The following is a 20857-nucleotide window of genomic DNA, read 5'->3' on the forward strand; positions in this document are numbered from 1 at the left end:
AACAGGATTTTATTTTTTTATTTTTGTTAATAGTGTTCACAGATACACGTTAATCTCGTCAACAGAAAGTTAACGGACATCATCTCACTAACGTTTCACGTATCACGTGTCCACCCGACATCGGTTTTTGATTTAAGATCGCCTCATTAAAGTTCACAAATAACTGAGCTTTTGCCTGTACTAGAGGCTACTGACTGTTCAAGTCGCTTTATAACTGGTAGGTTTATGTTTGCAGTTGTCCTTCGCAGTTATTTTTTTGAAGAGAGCACAAGTTAAGTGGTCGTAAACATTTCCTCGGAGGTAAAGATGGCATCGGGTCAGAGCGCACAGGTGAATGGCTTTTTACACCTCAGCTTACATCAATACTTACATGTTTTTTTTTTTTTTGTTTGTTTGTTTGTTGAAATACTGGCAAGAAATAAACTAGTAAACCCTTTTTCATGGGCAGTTGGAGAATGTCATCGATGAGGTGTTAAAGAGTCGGGATGTCCAAGCACTGGATGTATTCTTGCAGAGGGACATACGTGAGGAGACCCCAATGAAATGTTCCCAACAGTTTCTCACCAAACTGGATAAAGTCATCGGCCGGGTAAGATGAAGCCGAGCACACTCGCCGACACACCATGAATGTCAGTTCTTTGTGGATTCAATGAAAGTGTGTTCATATCGTTTAGAGTTTGGATAAAAAAGATCCCAAATCTGCCAGTCTGGGTCTTGTCAGCCTCTACAAGTGTGGGAAATGCCTAAAACTACCCGGTGGTGGTCAAGGACTCGCAGGGTTAATGGCTCAAGGCCTGATCAAAAAGATGAGTATACACAGTGTACGTACTGTAATATGTGTGCTGAATGTAATTAAATACTTAGTTGATTCAACCTGTTTTTGTTCACATGGCGCAGTGGTTTGAGAAGTGCAGGCAGCTGTGGATCCAGTGCGGCCTGCAGTGGGATGAGACTTTGTTCACCCTAGCAGAGGACTTCTTAAATGCCTTAATGGTGAGCTAGTATTTGACGGTAAACACACCTTGCATAATACAACATGTTAAGTGTCCCTAATTTCTTTTCTTTCATTTACAGGCAATTCATGAAGCCTGCAAAGAGGGTATGGTTTGTAGCCTGCATGTCTTTATTTGAATCACATCCTCAGTATGTGTTTGGTCTTCAGTTATTACTTTTTAGCACCCAGATGGAAATTTAAACGAACATGTGTTTGAAAAGAATGTAATCTTAAAGGTAGAGTATTTCTTGAATTTCCTTGTTTGTTTCACGGCCGGAGCAATCGTTAGATTCTTCTCATGGTATTGCAAAATAAAAAAATAAAAAGTCATTTTTATTGTGTTGGGCGACTATCAATTCAGGTGATCTTATTTTTTTGGACGTATTTGTGTTTGAAGGAACAAATTTAGGTGCAAGCTAATTTATCAAGATGTTTGAACAATTTCATGATGATCCTCAGTATATAAGAAAAAAAAAACATAGTCTCTTAAACGGTTTTGCTGCCACATGTTTTTTGCAGGAACATACAAAATCACTGAGTCCTTCCTGTATCCTGTCGGTCAATTGGCGGTAGACCCCAGAATCTACACCCTGATCCAAAAAGAGGTTTGAAATATTTTTAAATCCTATGTTGTTGTTTTTTTAGTAGAATTGAGTCTGAGAGACGGAGGTGTTTGCTTATTAATTAATGTCCTCATAATGTTATAACAGGCAATTCGTAAATTTAACTTAATTCTCGACAAAGTCCCTGTGGAGCTTAAGAAAGACAAGAAGCTCCTAACATCCCAGGATGCCTCAGATATCATGTAAGTTATAATTTCTTCATGGTACGCATCGTTAGGACTCATGTTTACCATATCCCATACACTCTTGAACATTTGCTTCTTTTTCTATAGGATCAAACTGGCTGGTCAAATAATGGAGGGTGGTGGTAAGTTTTTTATATATATATATATATTTTTTTTTTTTAATTATGAGCAGTGCAGTCTCTCATCACACGGAACCAGGAATAGATACAAAAATGTACAACATGTTTTCTTCGTCAGATTATGACTTGCAGTCATCCCTGATGGAGGCGTTGTGCAGAATGGCCACCCCTGACCAGAGGAAGAAGCAGGCAGATCGGTGGTTCAGCATGGGGCATGTGGCCACTGCCTTTGCCAAGATCCGTGATTCTGAGTTTGAGACGGTAAAAGGAGACAACTTCAGTTCATTTTGTCATTTGCATTTACATTTTCATCTACCACTGTGACAATTTATTTAAATCATACGAAACTGATTTCATACACATGAATGTGCATTTTTGTGATTTCAGGCTTGTCGCAGTTTTCTCAATATGGTGAACGGGATGCAGGGAGACAGGAGAAGGTAGACACATAGCTCAGTGCTTTCTAAGACACGGCCTGGAGGACTCGATGGGTCTTTAGGGTTATCATTCAAAAGAAGAAGATTTGCATTAAACTGTTATTCACTCTAGAGAATGTATAAGAATAACAGTGTTGGTCATAGGTCACTTACAGGATAAATATTTTTGTAACTCTGGGCCAATTCATCTGGAATATAATGTTACTTTAAACTCTCTTAATATAAACAGGATTTGGCCGTTTGCAACCAAAGAAGGGTTCACAGACATTGTCGATGACTCTTAACAACTGAATAATAGTGTCTTCTCTGTACTGTAGAGTGTATTCTTACCCTTGTTTGGAAGTATATCTGGACAAATATGAGGTCAGTATTAACTGGATTTCAATGCTTCTAATAGATTTTTGACAAAACCTCAATTTCAAACTACTGCATGATTGAATATCCAAATTTGCATAGGAGCAAAAACAACAGATTGTTATCAAAAAGCCTTTACCTTGTTAGTGCAATTAAGAGCTCTAAATTTTGATCATGTCACACTTCATCATTTACTGTTAGTGTTGAAAGGTTTGTGGTTATGTTGCCAGCTGCTGATGCCCACGGATGAAAAGCTTGAGGAATTCTGGATCGATTTCAACCTCAGCAGCCGCAGCATCTCCTTTTACTTCTCCTTGGTTGACGAGGAGGCGCAGGTACTTCAAGATCATTAAAGTGCAAATCAAACGGCAACATTTACATTCAGCTGATACCAACAAAGTCTTGTGGAAGGTCAACAGTCAACATCTGTTAGAGCTCTTACAAAGCGTGATTTCCCCTTAATGTAGGAGGGCCACTGGGAAACGATATCTATCAATGAGAATGAAGTCCAAAGCTATACGGTTACAGGTAATCAAAGCACAATGACTCCTGCATTTCTGTTTAATTTCCATAAGTTAACCCATTTATACAGTATGTCGTGTATTATGTTTATCCATCCATACAAGGATAGATGGAAAAACACAACAAAATTGTTTGTTAAATGCATTTGCATACATTAGTGTCTTTTATGTCCTTTCTTTAGTCAGGAAAAGAGCACAACAGATTGATGAAGAGCACTTTGTGAAGAGGTCACCTTTTTATGTGCATGTGACTGGTTTGTCTTTTAAGTATGTGGTCCAATACAAACAGTTTTTTTTTTTTTTAATCTGCAGAGGAGGGCAAGAGGAAAATCTTGCAGATAAAGATGTCAGAGGTGGTGGTTGTTGGTGCAGTGGAGGGCTCCTGTCTTACCATTCGTTTCAGCTCCTCCCTGGACATCCTGCAGGCTGCTCGTAACATTTATGGACACAACAAAAGCAAAGTAAAGACGCTACGGCTTATTCACTTTATCTTCACTGACTGCAACTAATAGGAATATTTATTAGGTTTTCTTGTTTCACCACAATACATGCAGGACCAGTAAATATATTAAGATGTACAATAATGACATTGAAATGCAGCATAAAAAGTCATTTGTTTTGAAGCAACCACATTCATGTTTTGGCTTGAAGCAGTATAGACTGTGAGCATGGCACATTTGCATTAACAGGTGTCTCCTTCTCTCAGGGCACATCTGTAGTGAAAACTACAGCTAAAACTGTTGTGGCAGAGAACTGCACCCAGGTAATCATTGGTTTGTTAACGTGATACTTACAAAATGCAGCTGTAATGTGATCAATGTGTCGTCACAGTATATTAAATTGGCAACAGTTGGGATGCCAGAGATCAAATTGATAAGGTGCAAGTTGACATTACAGTGGGTGTTGAGCCTTTGTAATGAGGTTTACATGTTTATATTGTATCAGACATACTTTGAACATTTAAAAAAAGTACTGTGTGTGTGTGTGTGTGTGTGTGTGTGTGTGTGTGTGTGTGTGTGTGTGTGTGTGTGTGTGTGTGTGTGTGTGTGTGTGTGTGTGTGTGTGTGTGTGTGTGTGTGTGTGTACACACCATCCAGGTTGTTCCAGAGAGCCAGGTGTCACCAGGTGAAGGTGAGAGAAGTACTGCCCCCTACCATTTGCCTGCTCCAGCTGCACCTGTACAGGTAAAAGAGTTTTGTATTGTACATTAAATTAAAATGTTTAAAGGTAGTACACTTTACTCCACATAGGTTTGTCAGGGACAGTGGTATTTTACTGTTCATTTTGCTCATAAACATACATTTAAAGACTTATGTTTAGACATAACTGTAGGTCTGTTGAGGTATTACACTATTATGTATAATACTATTATGTATAATAGTGTACTATTATGTATAATTTGATGCATAACTATTGCATAATTGTTCATTGAGTATGTTAATGTAGTGACTAACACCATTATGTTTTATGCTTACAAAATATGAGTCAACAGTGGGTTGTTAAAAAGAAAACAAACAATTGTTAAAAGGCATTAAAGTTTCAAACCAACATTTGAAGTAAAGGAAGTTTGAGAAAACAAACTTATTTATCTCAAACTGAAGTCAGTTAAGATAACCAGTTGTGGTCAGTTGATGAATATAGTTTGTAACTATTACACTGAACCGTTCTGTGTTGTGGCGGCATCAATTAAATAATGCACTAAGTCCAAACTGTTTGTTGCCATTTTTCTGTAAAATTGTACACCTGACGCCTGCAGTACTTACGATCAGTCAGTAGGGGGCGTAGAGACTTCAGAGGGAACCTGACATTTTATGTTCAATTCCTGACCAGCAATTGCCTGACTAAGAAGTTAGTGACATCGCAGACATTTAATCCATCATGACAGTAGAATGTCTTCATTTCTATTCTGTACATGATGCTATGCTTTTAGCTTCATGTGGAAGGTATTAGATGTAACATACTTGTTAATGGAATTTTTTTAGCACCACATTTAAATTGACCATTTATTGAGGCCACCCTAAAGACTCCCATGTGCATTCTGCTTTTCCATCCAGATGGTGACCCCAGCCAAGAAGAGGATTTCAGAGTCCACAACCTTCATTAGCAGCAGTTCAGGAGGAGTTGTGCATAGAAGCAGGTCCCTCGCTGTTATGCAGTCAAGTAGGTGATGCCACAAAGTATCAAAAATTCATACCAGTTCCAGTATAATTGTATGAATTTTATTATATTACATTTCCTTAGAAGTCTTAAAAACTCTAAAAGTTTCAAGTAAATAGGGTTTAAATTCTTAAATGATATAAAACGGACTAAAACAGTTTAGCTTACTTGCTATGGGATCACAGATTTTGTTTCTGTCGCACTCCTATTCTTTGATGAATACTACTTTCATCATGTATTACAATCTGCAAACAATTATCATACATTAAACCTATAAGATAATAAGAAGCTGTTCATGAGGAACCACTATATACTTTAATAAGTATTATATAGAGAGCGAGCTAAACTAGTTTTATCTCTAAAAACCAAACAAAAAAAAAAAAAACAAAGTTGTTTTTTTTCTTGACAGTTTTGTCTGATGCCTTTGTGTTGACACATAAACTTCAGGAAAGTGTTTAGTTGAGAGAGAAAACTGTATAAAGGAACAACGGCTGAATTCCGAGTGTTTGTTTGCTTTCTTTTGGGTTTAGTTGAGATCGTTTGTGACTGTATTTGAGATCATATCTCTCTAACTGATTAAGTCCTGTCTATTCCTTTTCACATCCACAAATTTGTAGCCCAAACCATTCCAGGCAGGTCGTCCTCCCTTCGTAAAAGCTTCTTTATTCTCTCTTTCTTTTTGGGGGGATTGTGACTAAAGATAAATTAAAACAAGGCATGTAAATGCAACTACGACATTGTTTTTTTCTCCCTTCTAGGAACTCCAGCCACGGCCAAAGATAAGGCTTCTCTGGAGATGGTTCGTTCATGTGACGCAACTGTTAAGGCCTGCAGTGATAGTACAACCCTTGACAGCACAAAAGCAGCTGGCATGAAAGAGCAGGTATGACACAACACGGAATATACTGCATTCCACCATGGTACAGGTGCTCAAAATACCGTGCACTATTTTAAGCCCTGACTGGTCACTCAGCAGCAAAATCAAAATGTGACACCATTGTATGCAAAATGCAAAAGTTGATGCTGTTTTTTTTACTTTGATTTTATGGTATCTGTCTCTGTGATAAATCTCTACAGAGTGCAGCCGCCAAACAGGTCATCAAGAAAAAGGTTGACAAACACAAAAAGGTAAAATCATCTGTAAATAACATTCCTCTACTACTGTTAATAGAAATGCTTTTGCTTTCTGAACTGTTTTCATTAAATGTGAGTATGATACAACTGAACTGTGGACACAGTAATATTGATTTTGACTCTTCTTAGTAATTTAATGGGTTAACTATTCAGAGTAAATCCGATAACCGTAGACCCTAATAATGTTAAAAAAAAAAAAAAAAAAAGTGTATCTTTGCTTCTGGCTCACGTTCACTGATGTGAAAACACCTGATTTCTACCTAGTAAGAGAAGGTGTGTGTCCCTGTGATGTCTCCTGTTGGGCTGCTGAAAGTGCGGTTAGTTCAAGAGTCAGTTACAGTGGGCAGCAATAGAGGATTTTGTTCAAAAGTAGTTTCGCTGACTTCACTGACATTAACAGCTGAGAATGAGAGAGCAGCCAACATATGAGTCAAATATACCGTGCCTCATGCTGTCTGGTGCTGGGCTGTTCTCCGTTATCCTTCTGTTTCCATCGCATTCATTTATTGGTTGGATTATTTTCAGACAAGACAGAATCTGTATAGTTTACAGCCTGTCATGCTGTTGCTCCTCCTTAACTCTACATACAACATAAGGATACTAATTCAACTGACAAAATGTAATGACTTTAGTCCGCGACTCGAGGGGGTTGCTGTAGAGAAAAGTTGTATGTTCTTAAAAGGTTAAGTATCACTCAGTTACATTTGGTTTTTCTGCACATCTTGCAGGACATCCCAGTGGCAGAAGCAGTTCATATGGTTCTTTCTGGGGAAGAAAAGAAGTCTCAGGGTACTGTATAGCTATTCTGAATTATAGTTAAGTGTAGCTCAGAAATACAGCTGCACTGTTATTCTTCTCAGATTGAACTTGAATTCATCACTGATCTTTTTACTTCCAGACCATAATTTTGTGCCTGACACCCAACCCAGTAGTGGGGGAAACACGTAAGTACTGTTAATAACCTCCACTCTGTTTTCAGACCTACTGCCATCAGAGTGTTGTATGTTTGTGTGTATACGTTATGGGCCTGATTTATTAAGATCTCAAATAAAGGGTACTAAATTGCATGTTCCTTCCAAAAGTTTGCACTTTTTTTGCACCCGTTTGGCGGGTGATTTACTAAGAGTAATTGCGTCATTGAAATCAGGTGCAAATCGCTGTATTTAAATGAGGGGTTTGTGTGTGTTAAAGTGATTCCAGCAATGGAAAACAGAGCGACCGCAAAAGGAAAAAGGAAATCTGATCCCATTGAAATTAAGAAATATAAATATAACAAGAACAAAACGCCAGAACGGAGATTATCAGCAAGAAAGTCAAACTGTGGGAAAACAGAAAGGTGAAAAAAAAGGCTTAATAATAAAACGTCGGCCATAAAGCAGGAGGGACGGTGGATGAGATCCTCTAACAAACACCGACCAGCAGGGCCAGCTCTTTCTGTGATGAGCAGGTGACTTTTCATTCAGTGCCTCGCGAGTGTTCGTGAACCTGATGAAGCTACCTGTGAATTCTGCGGGACACATTCAGGACCTGTGACAGCACACCTGAATAACGGGACTGGGTGGGATATCCAAGCAGCGTTATGCTGGAATGATCCAGACGCAGGACAATGCTGAGTCGTAAGAAGTTTTTTAATTGCTGGTATTTAATGGCTCCTACTTGTTGTTGGCTGTCAATCATCATTCAGTTCATTCAATAACTCAGAAGTGTCATCACTGGACAAACGATATATCTGAATAATCTTTCTCTCTGACGTCTCAAAAATGTTTCCCCGGGTGTAAAACCACGTTCTCTACGTATCTTTAGTTTCCCTGCGTCTCCTTCTCACCACAATAATAAGAGCAGCCGTCTCTCCAGATTTGCGCATCTGATTAGCACGTTCCTTTCAGTGGTACTAAAATACACAAGTAATCACTTCTCCTGTTTCTACTTTCAGGTTCAGTAAATATCTTTACAGGTGCTAAATTGTTCTATTTGCATGTTCCCTCCCAGTATGTTGCACCTTCAAGCAGAAACGTCCAATATTACATATGCATGAAGGCAAACACGCAAAATGGACGACGTGTTAAATTTCACATTTGAAAGACGCAATCCTCACTGCACGTCGTTAGTAAATCTACTAGGACATTTGTTTGCGGGTGGTGTGGAGTTTGCGCATGATTTTACATACACAAACCTTTAGTAAATCAGGCCCTAAGTGTATATAGAGTATATCTAAATATGTAAGTATATAGAGTATATCTAAATATGTTAACCTTACAGATCCTCTTGCTGGAGCAAGTTCTCAGTTTCTGAAATGGTGGTGATGCCCACACAGAAAATCAGCTCTCTGCCAAGACCTGGTAATTAAAGAAGACATTCAATATGTTAAATAATTTCTATAAAGTATTTCAACTTTAATTTTGTTTTGAATTTTTTTTTTTTTTTTTTTACTGTAGCGCCTCGTTCAAGTATAGCAGGACAGCAGGAGTCCCGCCAGTCCTCAGCAAAGAAATGGTCAGTTTCAGACTCGAGCATTTGCCAAAAGCAGCTCCATATTGAACTGACCGAGCGCCTGCAGCAGGTCCTCAGTGAGAGGAACCAAGACCCTGCACCCCAGGAGCCGGCTGCATCCCAGAGAGAAATGTCTGATATCAGAAGAGGCTCTAAAGACCGGAGCACTGGAGACCAGTCAGTTTTGTCGTTGTGTACTCCCAATGTGCAGCAGGCCCTGAGGCATGCTAAAGGGAAGAGGAAAGGCCAGACATTAATGGAGGAAAATGCTGTTCCAGTCAAAGCTTCAGGCAAGATCTCAACAACCAAATCTCGTCAGGAGATGAAACCACCAAACGTAAAGGTTGAAACTAAGAGGACCCTTTCACACAAAGAAAAGGTTTGAATTCTGTAAAATGTATGCAGCTTAAGTTGATGTCTATTCCCACTTTTGTTTTTATAATGATTGTTTCATGTCATTCTTACTACTTCTACTGTCTCCACTCAGAGAGATGCAGAAGTTACAGGCAGCATGGTGAAGCTCATCTCCAGCCATTATGAGATGAGCACCTGTTCTACCGAAAAACGCAATGCAGAAAATACCCCTCGGAACTGGATTCCTCCTCTTGTCAACAGGTAAAAATGTAGGGCTTGCAATTTTTATTTTTTTTCCTCTAGTAAATGAAAAAAATCTCATGCTCTGCTTGTGTAAAAGTGCAATTTTTGTTGTGTTTCTGCACTAGGCCAGTCTTCAATATGAGCTGGCAATCAACTGGTAAAGTAAGTAATCAGACCTTGATTTGCGTCTTATCTTGGCTTGAGTCGTATTAAACCTTACTTACTTTGGCCCTGATTGTTTTACTTAAGATGATCTTTATTCACTATAGAGACAAATATCTGGAGCTGTATGCCAAATAGAAGCTCACATCAAAGCCACAACAAAGTCTGTCAGGAAGAGGTAATATACGTCAGTTATAAGACATTTGGAGAAGTCAATTCTTTCGGTGTATTTTTAAACGTATTTAATGCCTTGTTTTCTGTTGTACAGAGGAGACATTTTTTCATTCAATATTGATGCACCGATGAGTATTGGGGTAAATATTACTAATGTTGGTTATTTCATATATTTGGATGTATTATACCTGACTCTTTAGAATGCCACTAGTGTTTAAAGTCTCTTTTATTGCACTTTAGGGGTCTAACAAAACCTTCACAAACACATCTGCCATATTGAGCAGGTAGGGTCAGCCAGTAGAATACAGCCATTGAAATTCTTTATCACGACATCGTATAAAATCAAACTCGCATATTGTTTGACAGTGGTATCGACAGCTCCTCAGTACTCATCAGCACAACCAAGACAGATCAACCTGCAGCAAAAGTATGCTTTCATTCTACTAAAGTGTTTTATTAGAGACGTTAAAAGAACATTTGCATGTCTCTCTTTGTCTGTAGGAACATGTATGTTTACTTGCTGCATGATGTGCTTCTGTAGAAAAGCACAGATCTGTTGCTCTGTCAGATTTATCTTTCCTCTGCTACCTTTGTGTGTTGCAGAACAAGCGATATGTGAAAAAGCATCTGTTCAGTGACACAGACACTGACAATGCCATGACAGAAGTCAGCTGGCTGAGAGAATCAAACAGGAAGGCCAAACCTAAAATTTACGAATACTCCAGGCAGGCACCCGTCCAACCTAAAGCTGTGCCACCTCATACTTCATGTAAGCCGTTAAAACCACACATAAAGGCTAAAGACATCATGTAAATACAGTTATTTAAAGATGTTAGCAATCCAATGCATACAATGTGTTGTCTTTCATTGCAGACGAATCCCCGGATTTCTTCCCTCTCTCTGCAAAAGCTGTAATGGCCAATGATAAGCCCAGTAAGGTAAAGACGTTTTATTGTTTGTTTATAAATAATATGCTTATATGCCAGTGATGCACTATCCCAGTTAGCCACAGTGTGTCATTGTTGTATCAGAAGAAGCCCTATTTGAAGAAGGCAGTGGGTCAGCCAAAGAAAGCAGCAGCAGCAGCACCCAGCAGACCACATGCAGCTGGCAAGAGGCCCAAGAGAGCTGCAGCCATCTCTGCCAAAAGCTACAGGGTGCCAGATACTGATGACAGCCAGTCAGAACCAGAGAAGCTGCCTACTCCTAAGGCAAAAGACTCCTTTATTTTCTTGTTATTTTTTTAAAACATACATTTGTCCTTTTTTTTTTTTTAAAACACTGCTGAATAAATACACACCTATATGGCTAGGTTTGTCCTAGCACAAAGCTTTTAGTCCAATATCTATCTCATAAAGTATTGTGCATCTGCCCAGACCAAATTACCATTTTGATATTCAGTTGATTAAAGTTATGATGCATATTATTGTGTACAAAGTTAACATTACAAAGGAGCAGACATCCATTAGAGCCATTACAGTCAGTTACAGGCTTTACAAACATTTCAACAAGTCAAACTGAATCATGGCTCCAAACACTTTATGAAATGTTTGTTTTCACAGTCAGTTCTCGTCTTTTTGACACTCACAAACTTTATTTCTCACTTAAACACACACACAAAAAACGCCTTGATGAAAACTTGTATCTGTATTTAAATAAACTACTTGAGTAACAATTCATTAAAATTAATAATACATATATCTTAGATATTACTTGTTTTAAAGCCAAAAATCTGAAATTACAAACACTCGCAGTTGCAATTCAAGGTCTAGTTTTTAATAAAGTATTATACATCAGAATTTAGCTCGGGCAGTTTCCATATCCGTAGGACATGGTACACAAACACTTGTGGGATTGATTTTCTGTAGTACAGCTGCAAATAGAGTAACATAAAGCTGTTTTTGTCCCTTAAAAATAGTACACTGTGACTGATTATTTGGAGAATACTGAGGAAAAAATGAAGCAAAAAAAGACCTTCAGCAAACAAACAACCAAAAGTTCAAAGAAGCTGGAGTCAGAGTCTGTATCGGAGAAGCCACGCACTTCCAAGGTAGAGGCCACTGTGTTCATTTGTTTTTGTTATCCTGATAAAATGATGTGCATCTCATCTCTACATAAGAAGACACACACTTTGCTCACACTTCGTTGGGGACTTGCAGTAATTTGACTAATCTTAGGCTCTGTTTCCATATGTGTTGTGGGACCATAGCAGTGTACAGTGTACCAAACAGGCATTTTTTAAGAACTGGCATTTGATAATTATATTTGTTTTAAAAATTGTCGCTAGTAAACATGCATTAGGTAACATCCATTCAGAACTAACAGAAATGTGAATAAAACTGCTCTAACTAATGTCCAACTAATCACTGTTTTTGAAACAAAATCACGCAATCTGAAAATCATTCCTGCTACTGATCTCTCTAGAATATACAAGACTAATTAGTTGCTGATTGTGTTGTTTGCTGCATGAAATAACACCACAGTTGTTGTAGTAGTAGACAGTTGCAGTATTTTGTTGACCAGCAGGGGAAGAGTAAGAAGCCCTTTTTAGAAGTGCCAAAAGTAAAGAGAAAAAACACCTTCGCTGAGCAATCCACTGACAGGACACGGGACAGCAACATCCAGTCAGATACGAAAACGCCATCTGGTCTCAAGGTGGGAGTCCAGCCTTCTATCCAGGAGTTTCTAGCTTAAATTTAGAATTCCATCAGACTGTGAATTAAGTTCATTAGCTGAGAATAGTTTATTGTAATGATTGACTTATCATGGTCCCATTCGAAAAATTCTCATTAAATCCTCCACAGAAAAAATATATAAAATGATATATAGGGCAACTGACAGATTTACATCTTAGTAGATTCTGACAGCCTATTGTCAAAGCACAAATGTAAGTGCATGTTAACATGTCCATTCAGATAGATTTAAAAAGAATATACTGTTTGTAGCGGATCTAACTGAATGAATTGTGCTGGTCTGTCAAAATTATGACATTTATGAATGACCACTTTATAATTATTGCTCCCAGTTAGAAACATTCTTAAAGCCATTTCGGGAAAGCAATTAGCCATATTTACATACAGCATCCTGTCTCTCATTTTATATCCAAGGACAAAAGATATATTTTATGTTAAGCTGCACATAAGACATGTTTTTGAAGCCTACACTTGTGTGGTGTGTTTCTGAATGAGTTTCATGTGCACAGATCTTCATAACAGAATTGCAATTTTTCAGCAGAAAAGACCTGAGAATGTTCTTCAAGACACTTCGACGTTGAATAAGAAAAGTGTCACGACTGCTCAAGTACAGATGAGTGCTTTGAAGGATTCCTGGGCTGCGTGCCAGACCTCTTTCTGTCCATCCCCTCCTTTCATCGAGACCATGAGATGTAAGATTCTGCAGAGAGCCACTCACCCGCATCAAGAGTTAGATAACAGTCATTTGACTCCTTTGACATCAATTCATGTCTGTTAAATGTTTCATGTTGATCAAATGGTTCAACTCCATCACTGTGGCCACATGCGTTACTTAATAGCCCCTTTTGGCACTCGGCTGACAAAAATTGTTTCCCGTCAGTGACAGTATTGTCAAGATAATCTGTTATTTTCACAATGTAGGGCAACACTGCAAATTAATTTAACCAGCTCGAGGGGTTAAGTGTGCCTAATTCACAGGCACTTACTTTCTGAGATTTATTCAGGCGGGTGCAGGGCCTGACTTCAGTCAGTGAAGTCCTCATGTGGCACAGGCTGTGGCTGGAGCCGTGTTGAAATATATATTATCTCTCGAAGATGAAAAGAGGATTTGAACTTGTCCCACCTGACACGGTTCAGGTTCAAAAGAATATCCTTTACCCAAAACCAAAAATGTTGAACGCATTTTATATAAAGCATTTATTTGTGCAAACTGTGTGGCTGCGCAAGATGCATTTTTACTCAAAAAAAAGTGTTACATAAAGAACCCTTTTGCTCTCCAACCTCTTAGCTGTAAAGTGATATGTAGAAAAGCATGTACATAATGACCTTCTGCTCTCTGTCCAACTTCTGAAGCCAGCTGTTTGAACATCTGTGCTTATTTTGGACCCTCACAGCTGCCGAGAGGTCAGCCCCGACCTTGAGTTCTACTCTCTCCCCTCTCCTCACCCCGCGGGGATCCCCACTCCCTGCCTCCCCTGACCCTCCCTGTCAGGACACCCCTTTGCCGATCCTGCTGCTACCCAAACCTCGCTCTGCAGTCAGCAGTAAAGGCAACTGCAAGCCCTCCACTTTCTACAGTGCAGAAAAGAAACGCATCTCATCCAAGACTCGGTCCATCCGGTCTGTGCCCTCCCTGCCTTTACTGAGAGGTCAAACCCCCCCGCCCAGTCCCCTCAATGGGCCGAGTGCAGCCGAGGTACATCACCTTTATGTCACGCTCATGGATTCTGTGTCAAGGGTTAGGATGACATTCAGTGTAGGATAATACATGCTCCCCATTCACCCTGACGATATACAGTACTGTGCAAAGGCAGGCATTTTAGATGTCGCATAAAAATGTTTTTGTCATTTGATATCTTTTGTATTTGTGTTAAAAGATAGTAGAAGGTCTTAGATTTCCAAAGATTCCATTAGCAGATAGTGAAATATACCTGAGAAATATTTGTAGGTGTTAAATAAACTAAGTAGGTAGTCGATTGCAAGTGTGGTCAGGCCAAATATTGATTTGCTTTATCGTTTTGCCTTAATGTACCTTGTTTTAAATAAGAAATCATTGAATTGTTTTTGAAAGAATCCTCACTTCACAGCACTTTTCATAAGTGCTTGAAACTTTTTAACGGTACTGCATATGTGCAGTCTTTTCAAGAATACATTTTAGTTTTCAGATGCAACTGAACTCACTTCATCTTAAAGATGTTTTAACATCTCATGTCAGAGTCTTCATCAGTTTTGATGAGCAGTGGGAAGTTCTGTGGTATTTAGCATCTTTGAGTTATTCGCACACCTTTACTCTACAGAGAAGTCATTGACGTCACCCGACAGGCATGTGAGAATCAACTGGAGTAACATGAACGGTTGTGTGAATTATTAGATGACTGAAGGCCGTCTTACCCGCAACCTAGAATTTAAGAAAGTAGGTCTGCGACCTAAGCATCGCTGGTCGAAAGTCCCAGACCAGCCGAGAACATGTGGGTAGAGAACGTGACGCCGGAACACTTCACTCACTCAACAACCATTTCCTAAGGTTTCAGGATCTCTATTTAGGCAGCTTCAGACAGAAAGACTCTTAAACTGCTGAACCCTCAACTGCTAACAGTTGTTCGGGGTAAAGCGAGATGAATTGGGTTTAACCAAGCCATTTGAAAGATTTTATGATATGTACATCATGTAATTATATAGAAAATGTTGAAATTGCAGATGATGTTCTGACCAGATGAGTAGTATGATTGAAATGACCTATTTAACTGCAGTCAGAGCATATAATAGCACTGTCTCCCTTCATCTGAGATTCTCAATTCATTGTGGAAAATGTAATTTACTGTCACTAATTCATGGCAGACATGGTGATTAGACAACCACTAAATGAGTTGCCATATTTCTTCTTGTCCCTAATTTTTCTTTCCTTTCTTTACCCCTCCAATCTTTTATTTGTCTGGTCCAGCAGCACCTATCATCAGCTAAGTCTGCTTCGTCTCTGTCCACTCGGCCCCTGTTGACATCCACATTCCTTGAACTGGACAAGCCACCCGTGCCCTCTCCTCAGTCACCATTCCCTGAAGACACCATTAACCACAGTCGCCACTCTGTCTCCAGTAAAGTGTCTTCAGTATCCCGGGTTTCACTCAGCCAGTCATCCACTAAGTCATCCGTACTCAGTAGAAGAGTTAAGGACAGCCGCTCTGCTGGGTCTTGTACAACAGAGGTGGGAGCTCTTTACTGCACTTTATTCTTTATGGTTGCATTATTATGACTGTTTGGATAGATGGGAGCACTGAAAAGCACTAACTGGTTCCTGAAATGTGGTTTTCAAATAGACGTAGCCATCAAACAAACAGCTAACACATTACTGTCCATCCTGACAGAAATCACCACTTCCAGACCGAGACCTGACACTTGAACAGCGTCATGTCTCAGGTAAAATATCTGTTGTGTTCATCTTGCTCTTTGGGCCTGGATGTCCTACTTACTGAAATCTTAACCCCCAAGCGAGGTCTGTTTTAGAAGAAATCTTAGAGTGAAGATGAAGTGGCACAACATGTAAAGTATTTTAAAATGAAATTCTTATTGCAGGACCCCGTCGCAAGCGCCACATCTCTTTGTCCAGCAATTCTGAGGAAGATGAGAAGGAGGAGAGGAAGAAAAGCAAGATGAGAAGGCAGCGTTCTCCTCGGATGAAGCCAAGGAAATTGTTTAAGTCCTGTAAGACATATTAATTGTACAAATTTAATAGTATATTAAGTCAAGAAAAAGTACTCTGGATGGAATAACACCGACCCAGAAACCCTATCCAGAGCCTAAAAACACCGGCATCAATCACACAAACTATTATGAATGCCATCATGTCAGATTTTAAAATACATGGTGACTGTGTGCCATCATTTTCATAAACAAACAAAGAAGTTTTGTTGGTTTGAATTTTTAGTGTAATATTCTATAATTAAGGTCAACTGGATCCTATGATCTGATGCCTGAACTGATCATTTATATACTACACAAGTAATCCAATACATAGGTCCTTAAATGTACTTTTACGTACTGAAACATGAGTACTAAATAATGTTTCGCCTCTCCGTAGGGTAATACACACATTTCCTTGTTATTTCAGCAAGCAGATTCATGGTCAGGCCCACTGCTGGGGAAAGAAAAGTAGTTTAAAGGACGAGGACAACAAAGAAAGCAGGCCAAAGGATAGAACTTTTAAAATTACCAAGAAAATATCAGAAGAAAATAAAAATACCAAGAATAAGACTGTAAAAGACACAAGTCATGGCGCAGGTACCCTTTTCCTCTGTTTTTACCCAACATGAGATTCAGAGTGATTTGGCAGGGAACAGATCTTTTGATGTTTTGTGTTGTTGTTTTTTTTTAACCATTAAAAATCACAAAAAAGTTCAAAGTCAACTTATACCAGAACAAAAGATATTGTTACAATTCGATGTGCTTTACATTTTTGTGTATTGGATGGTATACAAAGCGAAAATATTTATTGAAGCACAGCCAAAACTGTTTTTAAAAAAAAAAAATTTTATGATACAACTTGTTAAGATGTGAGTCGAGCCCTTCTGATACTCTCTAATCACTGGACCCTCTGTTACCCACAGTCGCAGAAGCGTCTGCTCTGGAGGAGTTGAGCCAGGTGATGTCTTCCTCTCGCATGAGCTCCAGCCACTGGGAGGCAGAAGTGGTGGACGGAGACATGGACAGGGATGAGGATTTAGAGTTGAGAGAAATGACTGTAAACCCAAATAACCTGGGTCAGCATATGAGCTCTGAGCTACATAAGAAGTTCCAGGTTAGACATTCATACAAAAACACACATTTATAAAGTCAACAGGGCAACACTTTCTTTAATACTTTACATTACGTTGCTGCCTTGTTAATGAAACAGTTTGATTTATTTTAGACATGTTAAACACGTGTGTTTAAGAAAGCACTGAAAATGTTTTAGACGTAGTCTATTCTCATGACTTGTCTTGAACACTAATAATTATGAAATTCTGAGCTTCTGAACTGTCGTTAAATGCCACCACATGTGTTTGTGTTCAGAACCGTTCTAAGATAATAGAGGTTTACAACAAGCAGTCTTTGAAGACCATGCAGCAGCACGTCTCCTCCATTAATGTGCAAGTTACCAAAAACAGGTTAGTATGTACAACGTGTGTTGGAAACAAACCATGAAGCTAACCTTTCTGTTCAGTGGTCATATGTAGTTCAATTCAATTTTATTGCCTCACTGTGCTTTAAATACGAAGGTCAAGACCTTAAAACATTATAGAGAAGAACCCAGCAATTCTCACATGAGCGACAGTAAGGAAGAAAAACCTTAAACATAACCAGGCTTAGAGGTCGGCAACCATCTGCCTCGACTGGTTGGGGTGAGCGGGGAAAGAAAAGAACAGCATAGAGACAATAAAGAATAAACACTAGGCAGGTTAGTGGGGTCAGTAACTCCAGATCAGAAACATGCAGCTCCAGAGACGAGAGATACCTGCAGAAAGGTTACTCACGGTTACTGATGATTATACAATTAATGTGCAAATTCAGCATTTATTACCACAAAGATATAACTTAATTTGATGGCTTTTTTTTTTTTTTACTTCTAATGTCAAAAAAACAAGTAGGAAGCCGTTCCTTACTTTTCTAAAGCAGTTCACTGTAGTTTACTCAATTAGTAAAACTTTGTATTTTTTTATGTTTTCCATCTGTACAGTGTTGTTTTCCAGTAAATACAGTCTATGTTTTGCACGTCATTTTAGATTTATTTTTCACCCAGTAATCTTCTCTGCTGTGTACAGGACTGAGATGATTGAAAAGGTTAAGGAGGTCTTGTTGGAAGAGATCCACAAATTGGAGCAGGGTGACACAGTGCTGAAAAGCATGGAGAAAGACTTCACTGTAGGTCACTCTGACTCTTTCTGTCTCCTGCATTCTCTTCTGTCTCTCTCACACACAGACACACATGCTGTAACATTTTGGGAGAGAAACAACAAGATCTCTCTCTCTACACTTTTCTGTGAGACTAAACCGCCACTTAATATGACGTGTTGTTCATTTGACCAGCATCTGACCATTGTTCTTTCACAGATTCACTGGAAAAAGCAGACCATAGCGTTCCATTCTTACCAGAAGCAGGAAACCAGGAGGTGAAATTTAGGCTGTGTGTGTGTGTGTGTTTGTGTGAGCAATGAAAGAGCAGCGTTGTTAGGGCCTCACTTTGATCATTGTAGTCCCCACAGGCTGAAACCCAAATATTGAATAACACACTTGTTTATTCTGTAGAACAAGGATTAAAAAGTAGGACTGGAAAATACGTTTTTTTTCCTCGAGCTTATCATAAACTAAATATGCACCCTACAGCACAAGCTGTTTTTTTTTGGAGGGATGTAGTCTTTACTTTGTGTTACTAAGCTGGGTTAGTGATGTTTAGGGAGCAAACAGTCCCCTACGGTTATCCCGCCAGCACCCAAATATGTATATAAAGCATCCAAATGCATCAACATGAGTCACCCTCTTCGTGCTCTAATTAGCACATGTGATCCAATGAGGGTCCTCTTCTGTGGGGCTGGTTATAAAATCAGCATTTCATCATTAGTTCTTCACTTGACAAGCTCAAGAGTAACTCCTATCAGCCCCTCTATTACGCCTGACTTTGTTTAAAATGTGCTGTTGTTGAGTTGACTCCGTTGGTTGTTCCCTCTCTGTCCTTGTGAGTGCGACTTCCCGCTTCTGAAAAGCATCACATTCTGAGAGGTGATGTGTTGAATGGGCGAGCTGAGGCTTCATTTAGCCACATAATTACAGAGAGGGACTGTTGTCTGTTCTGGCAAACACTTTCACCATATTTTGTCAGTGGTCAGTTCTTTCTCATCTTACTCAGTAGTTTCATCCAGAGCGGTTGAGATGATGGTCACGTAAATGCTTCGAATTTTTCAGATTCATGTTCACACAGGTTTATATTATAGACTTCAAGCTTTCTGCTTCATCATTTATTGTTAAAAAAAAAAAAAAAATGTTTTGATTCTGAATCCCTGACATCCTTTGAAGTGTTGAGACGTACCATGAAAAACATGTAAAGGAAATCAAATACAACTTCTCGAAAAGTCACTTCTTTAAACCATTTAAATACTGTCACTGTGTCAAGTGAACCACACTAAGTGCTGTTGTAGAAACTATGCATTCAGTATTTATTTCCTCTGTGGGTTTACACAGTATATTTGCATTTTTTCTTTACTTCCAGCTTGTGTGTCTCCCCTTCATGTGGTTGCGTGACTGTCTGTTTCCTTTCCTCCAGAAACGAGACCCTGAAGAGGGCCCTCCAGAGCAACATGTGTCACAGTGTGGAGTTTGAGAAGAGAATATTCACATCCCAGGTCAGACCCTCCGGCCTAAACTTCACAGTTGACATCTAATATGCGCTTCATTGTGTTGCTGAAGTGTGAGAGACCAGTTGGCTGTTTAAATCCAAACCAAAAGTAGGACATGTCACCTCATCCTGTCAAGCAGTCAATCTGTCCGGTAATTTTTCGCTGAGTGGCCTTTATAACATTTTTCTTATCTCATCTGTCTCACCCCTTGCTTGTCCTGACTGTGTCATGTACTGTGTTAACACCGCTAATACCACGCTGCTCTACCTGCTGATTTCAGATGGGCCTGATAAGAAAAGACATGAAGTCGGTTCAGGACAGACTCCTCAGTGAGATGGTGAGTAAACACAGGTGTTTAGCACAGGTGGCGCTTCAGCATGGAACAAAGCAGAACATTCGGTCTGGCTTTCTGTCTGGCTTTAAGTTGTGTCCTTCACTCTGTCAAGAGAAAAATTCTCCTCTGAAAGCCTTTACGTGACATCCAGTATTGGAAGAATTTATGACTCAGACTATGTTGTGTAACATTTTAAATTGTCTGTCCTGGTTGTTTCTTTGTGCTTGTGTGCCGTCTGTAGCAAGAAGGGGAGATCCAGAGTGTGAAGAGAGGACTGCATGCTTTGTTTTTCCCCTGATGGGAGTCCACTGAGGTCTGGACACAATAAACCAGGTTGTGTATTTCATTGTGTAATGCACACTGACCTGTGCTGATTTTAAGTTTGTATGCAGTGTTAATCTTTCCAGGTTCTGCTTTCATTGTCTGCAGATGTGTTCAGTTTATTCTGACCTGGATGTGTTGTTCCTTTATGTTCGATTTTTTTATTAGTAATGTTTTGTTATTCAAATGTTATTTATA

The 20857-nt window shown here is 39.2% G+C and overlaps 1 protein-coding gene across 1 annotated transcript; it reads left to right on the plus strand.

The window, feature by feature from the left end:
* Positions 1-306: 306 nt before the first annotated feature.
* On the plus strand, positions 307-20482 carry sycp2 (synaptonemal complex protein 2). The gene is made up of 45 exons (XM_069689177.1): positions 307-330; positions 449-589; positions 675-821; positions 898-993; positions 1075-1099; positions 1514-1599; positions 1705-1799; positions 1890-1924; positions 2040-2182; positions 2309-2361; positions 2676-2721; positions 2943-3047; positions 3180-3240; positions 3546-3694; positions 3940-3996; positions 4331-4417; positions 5288-5393; positions 6149-6273; positions 6468-6518; positions 7253-7313; positions 7423-7468; positions 8784-8863; positions 8960-9393; positions 9502-9629; positions 9737-9773; positions 9881-9951; positions 10042-10087; positions 10188-10231; positions 10314-10374; positions 10551-10716; positions 10821-10885; positions 10979-11158; positions 11866-11997; positions 12474-12602; positions 13179-13332; positions 14035-14336; positions 15582-15842; positions 16003-16054; positions 16211-16339; positions 17242-17432; positions 17687-17781; positions 18436-18535; positions 18725-18783; positions 19932-20010; positions 20285-20482. The coding sequence occupies exons 1-45, from the start codon at positions 307-309 to the stop codon at positions 20480-20482; spliced, it is 4932 nt and encodes a 1643-aa protein (XP_069545278.1).
* Positions 20483-20857: the final 375 nt, after the last annotated feature.

The sequence above is a fragment of the Brachyistius frenatus genome, unplaced genomic scaffold (assembly GCF_029030835.1).
Source record: "Brachyistius frenatus isolate BFR_SWC_R1_liver_20210118 unplaced genomic scaffold, ASM2903083v1 Contig_6, whole genome shotgun sequence".
Classification (NCBI taxonomy): Eukaryota; Metazoa; Chordata; class Actinopteri; family Embiotocidae; genus Brachyistius; species Brachyistius frenatus.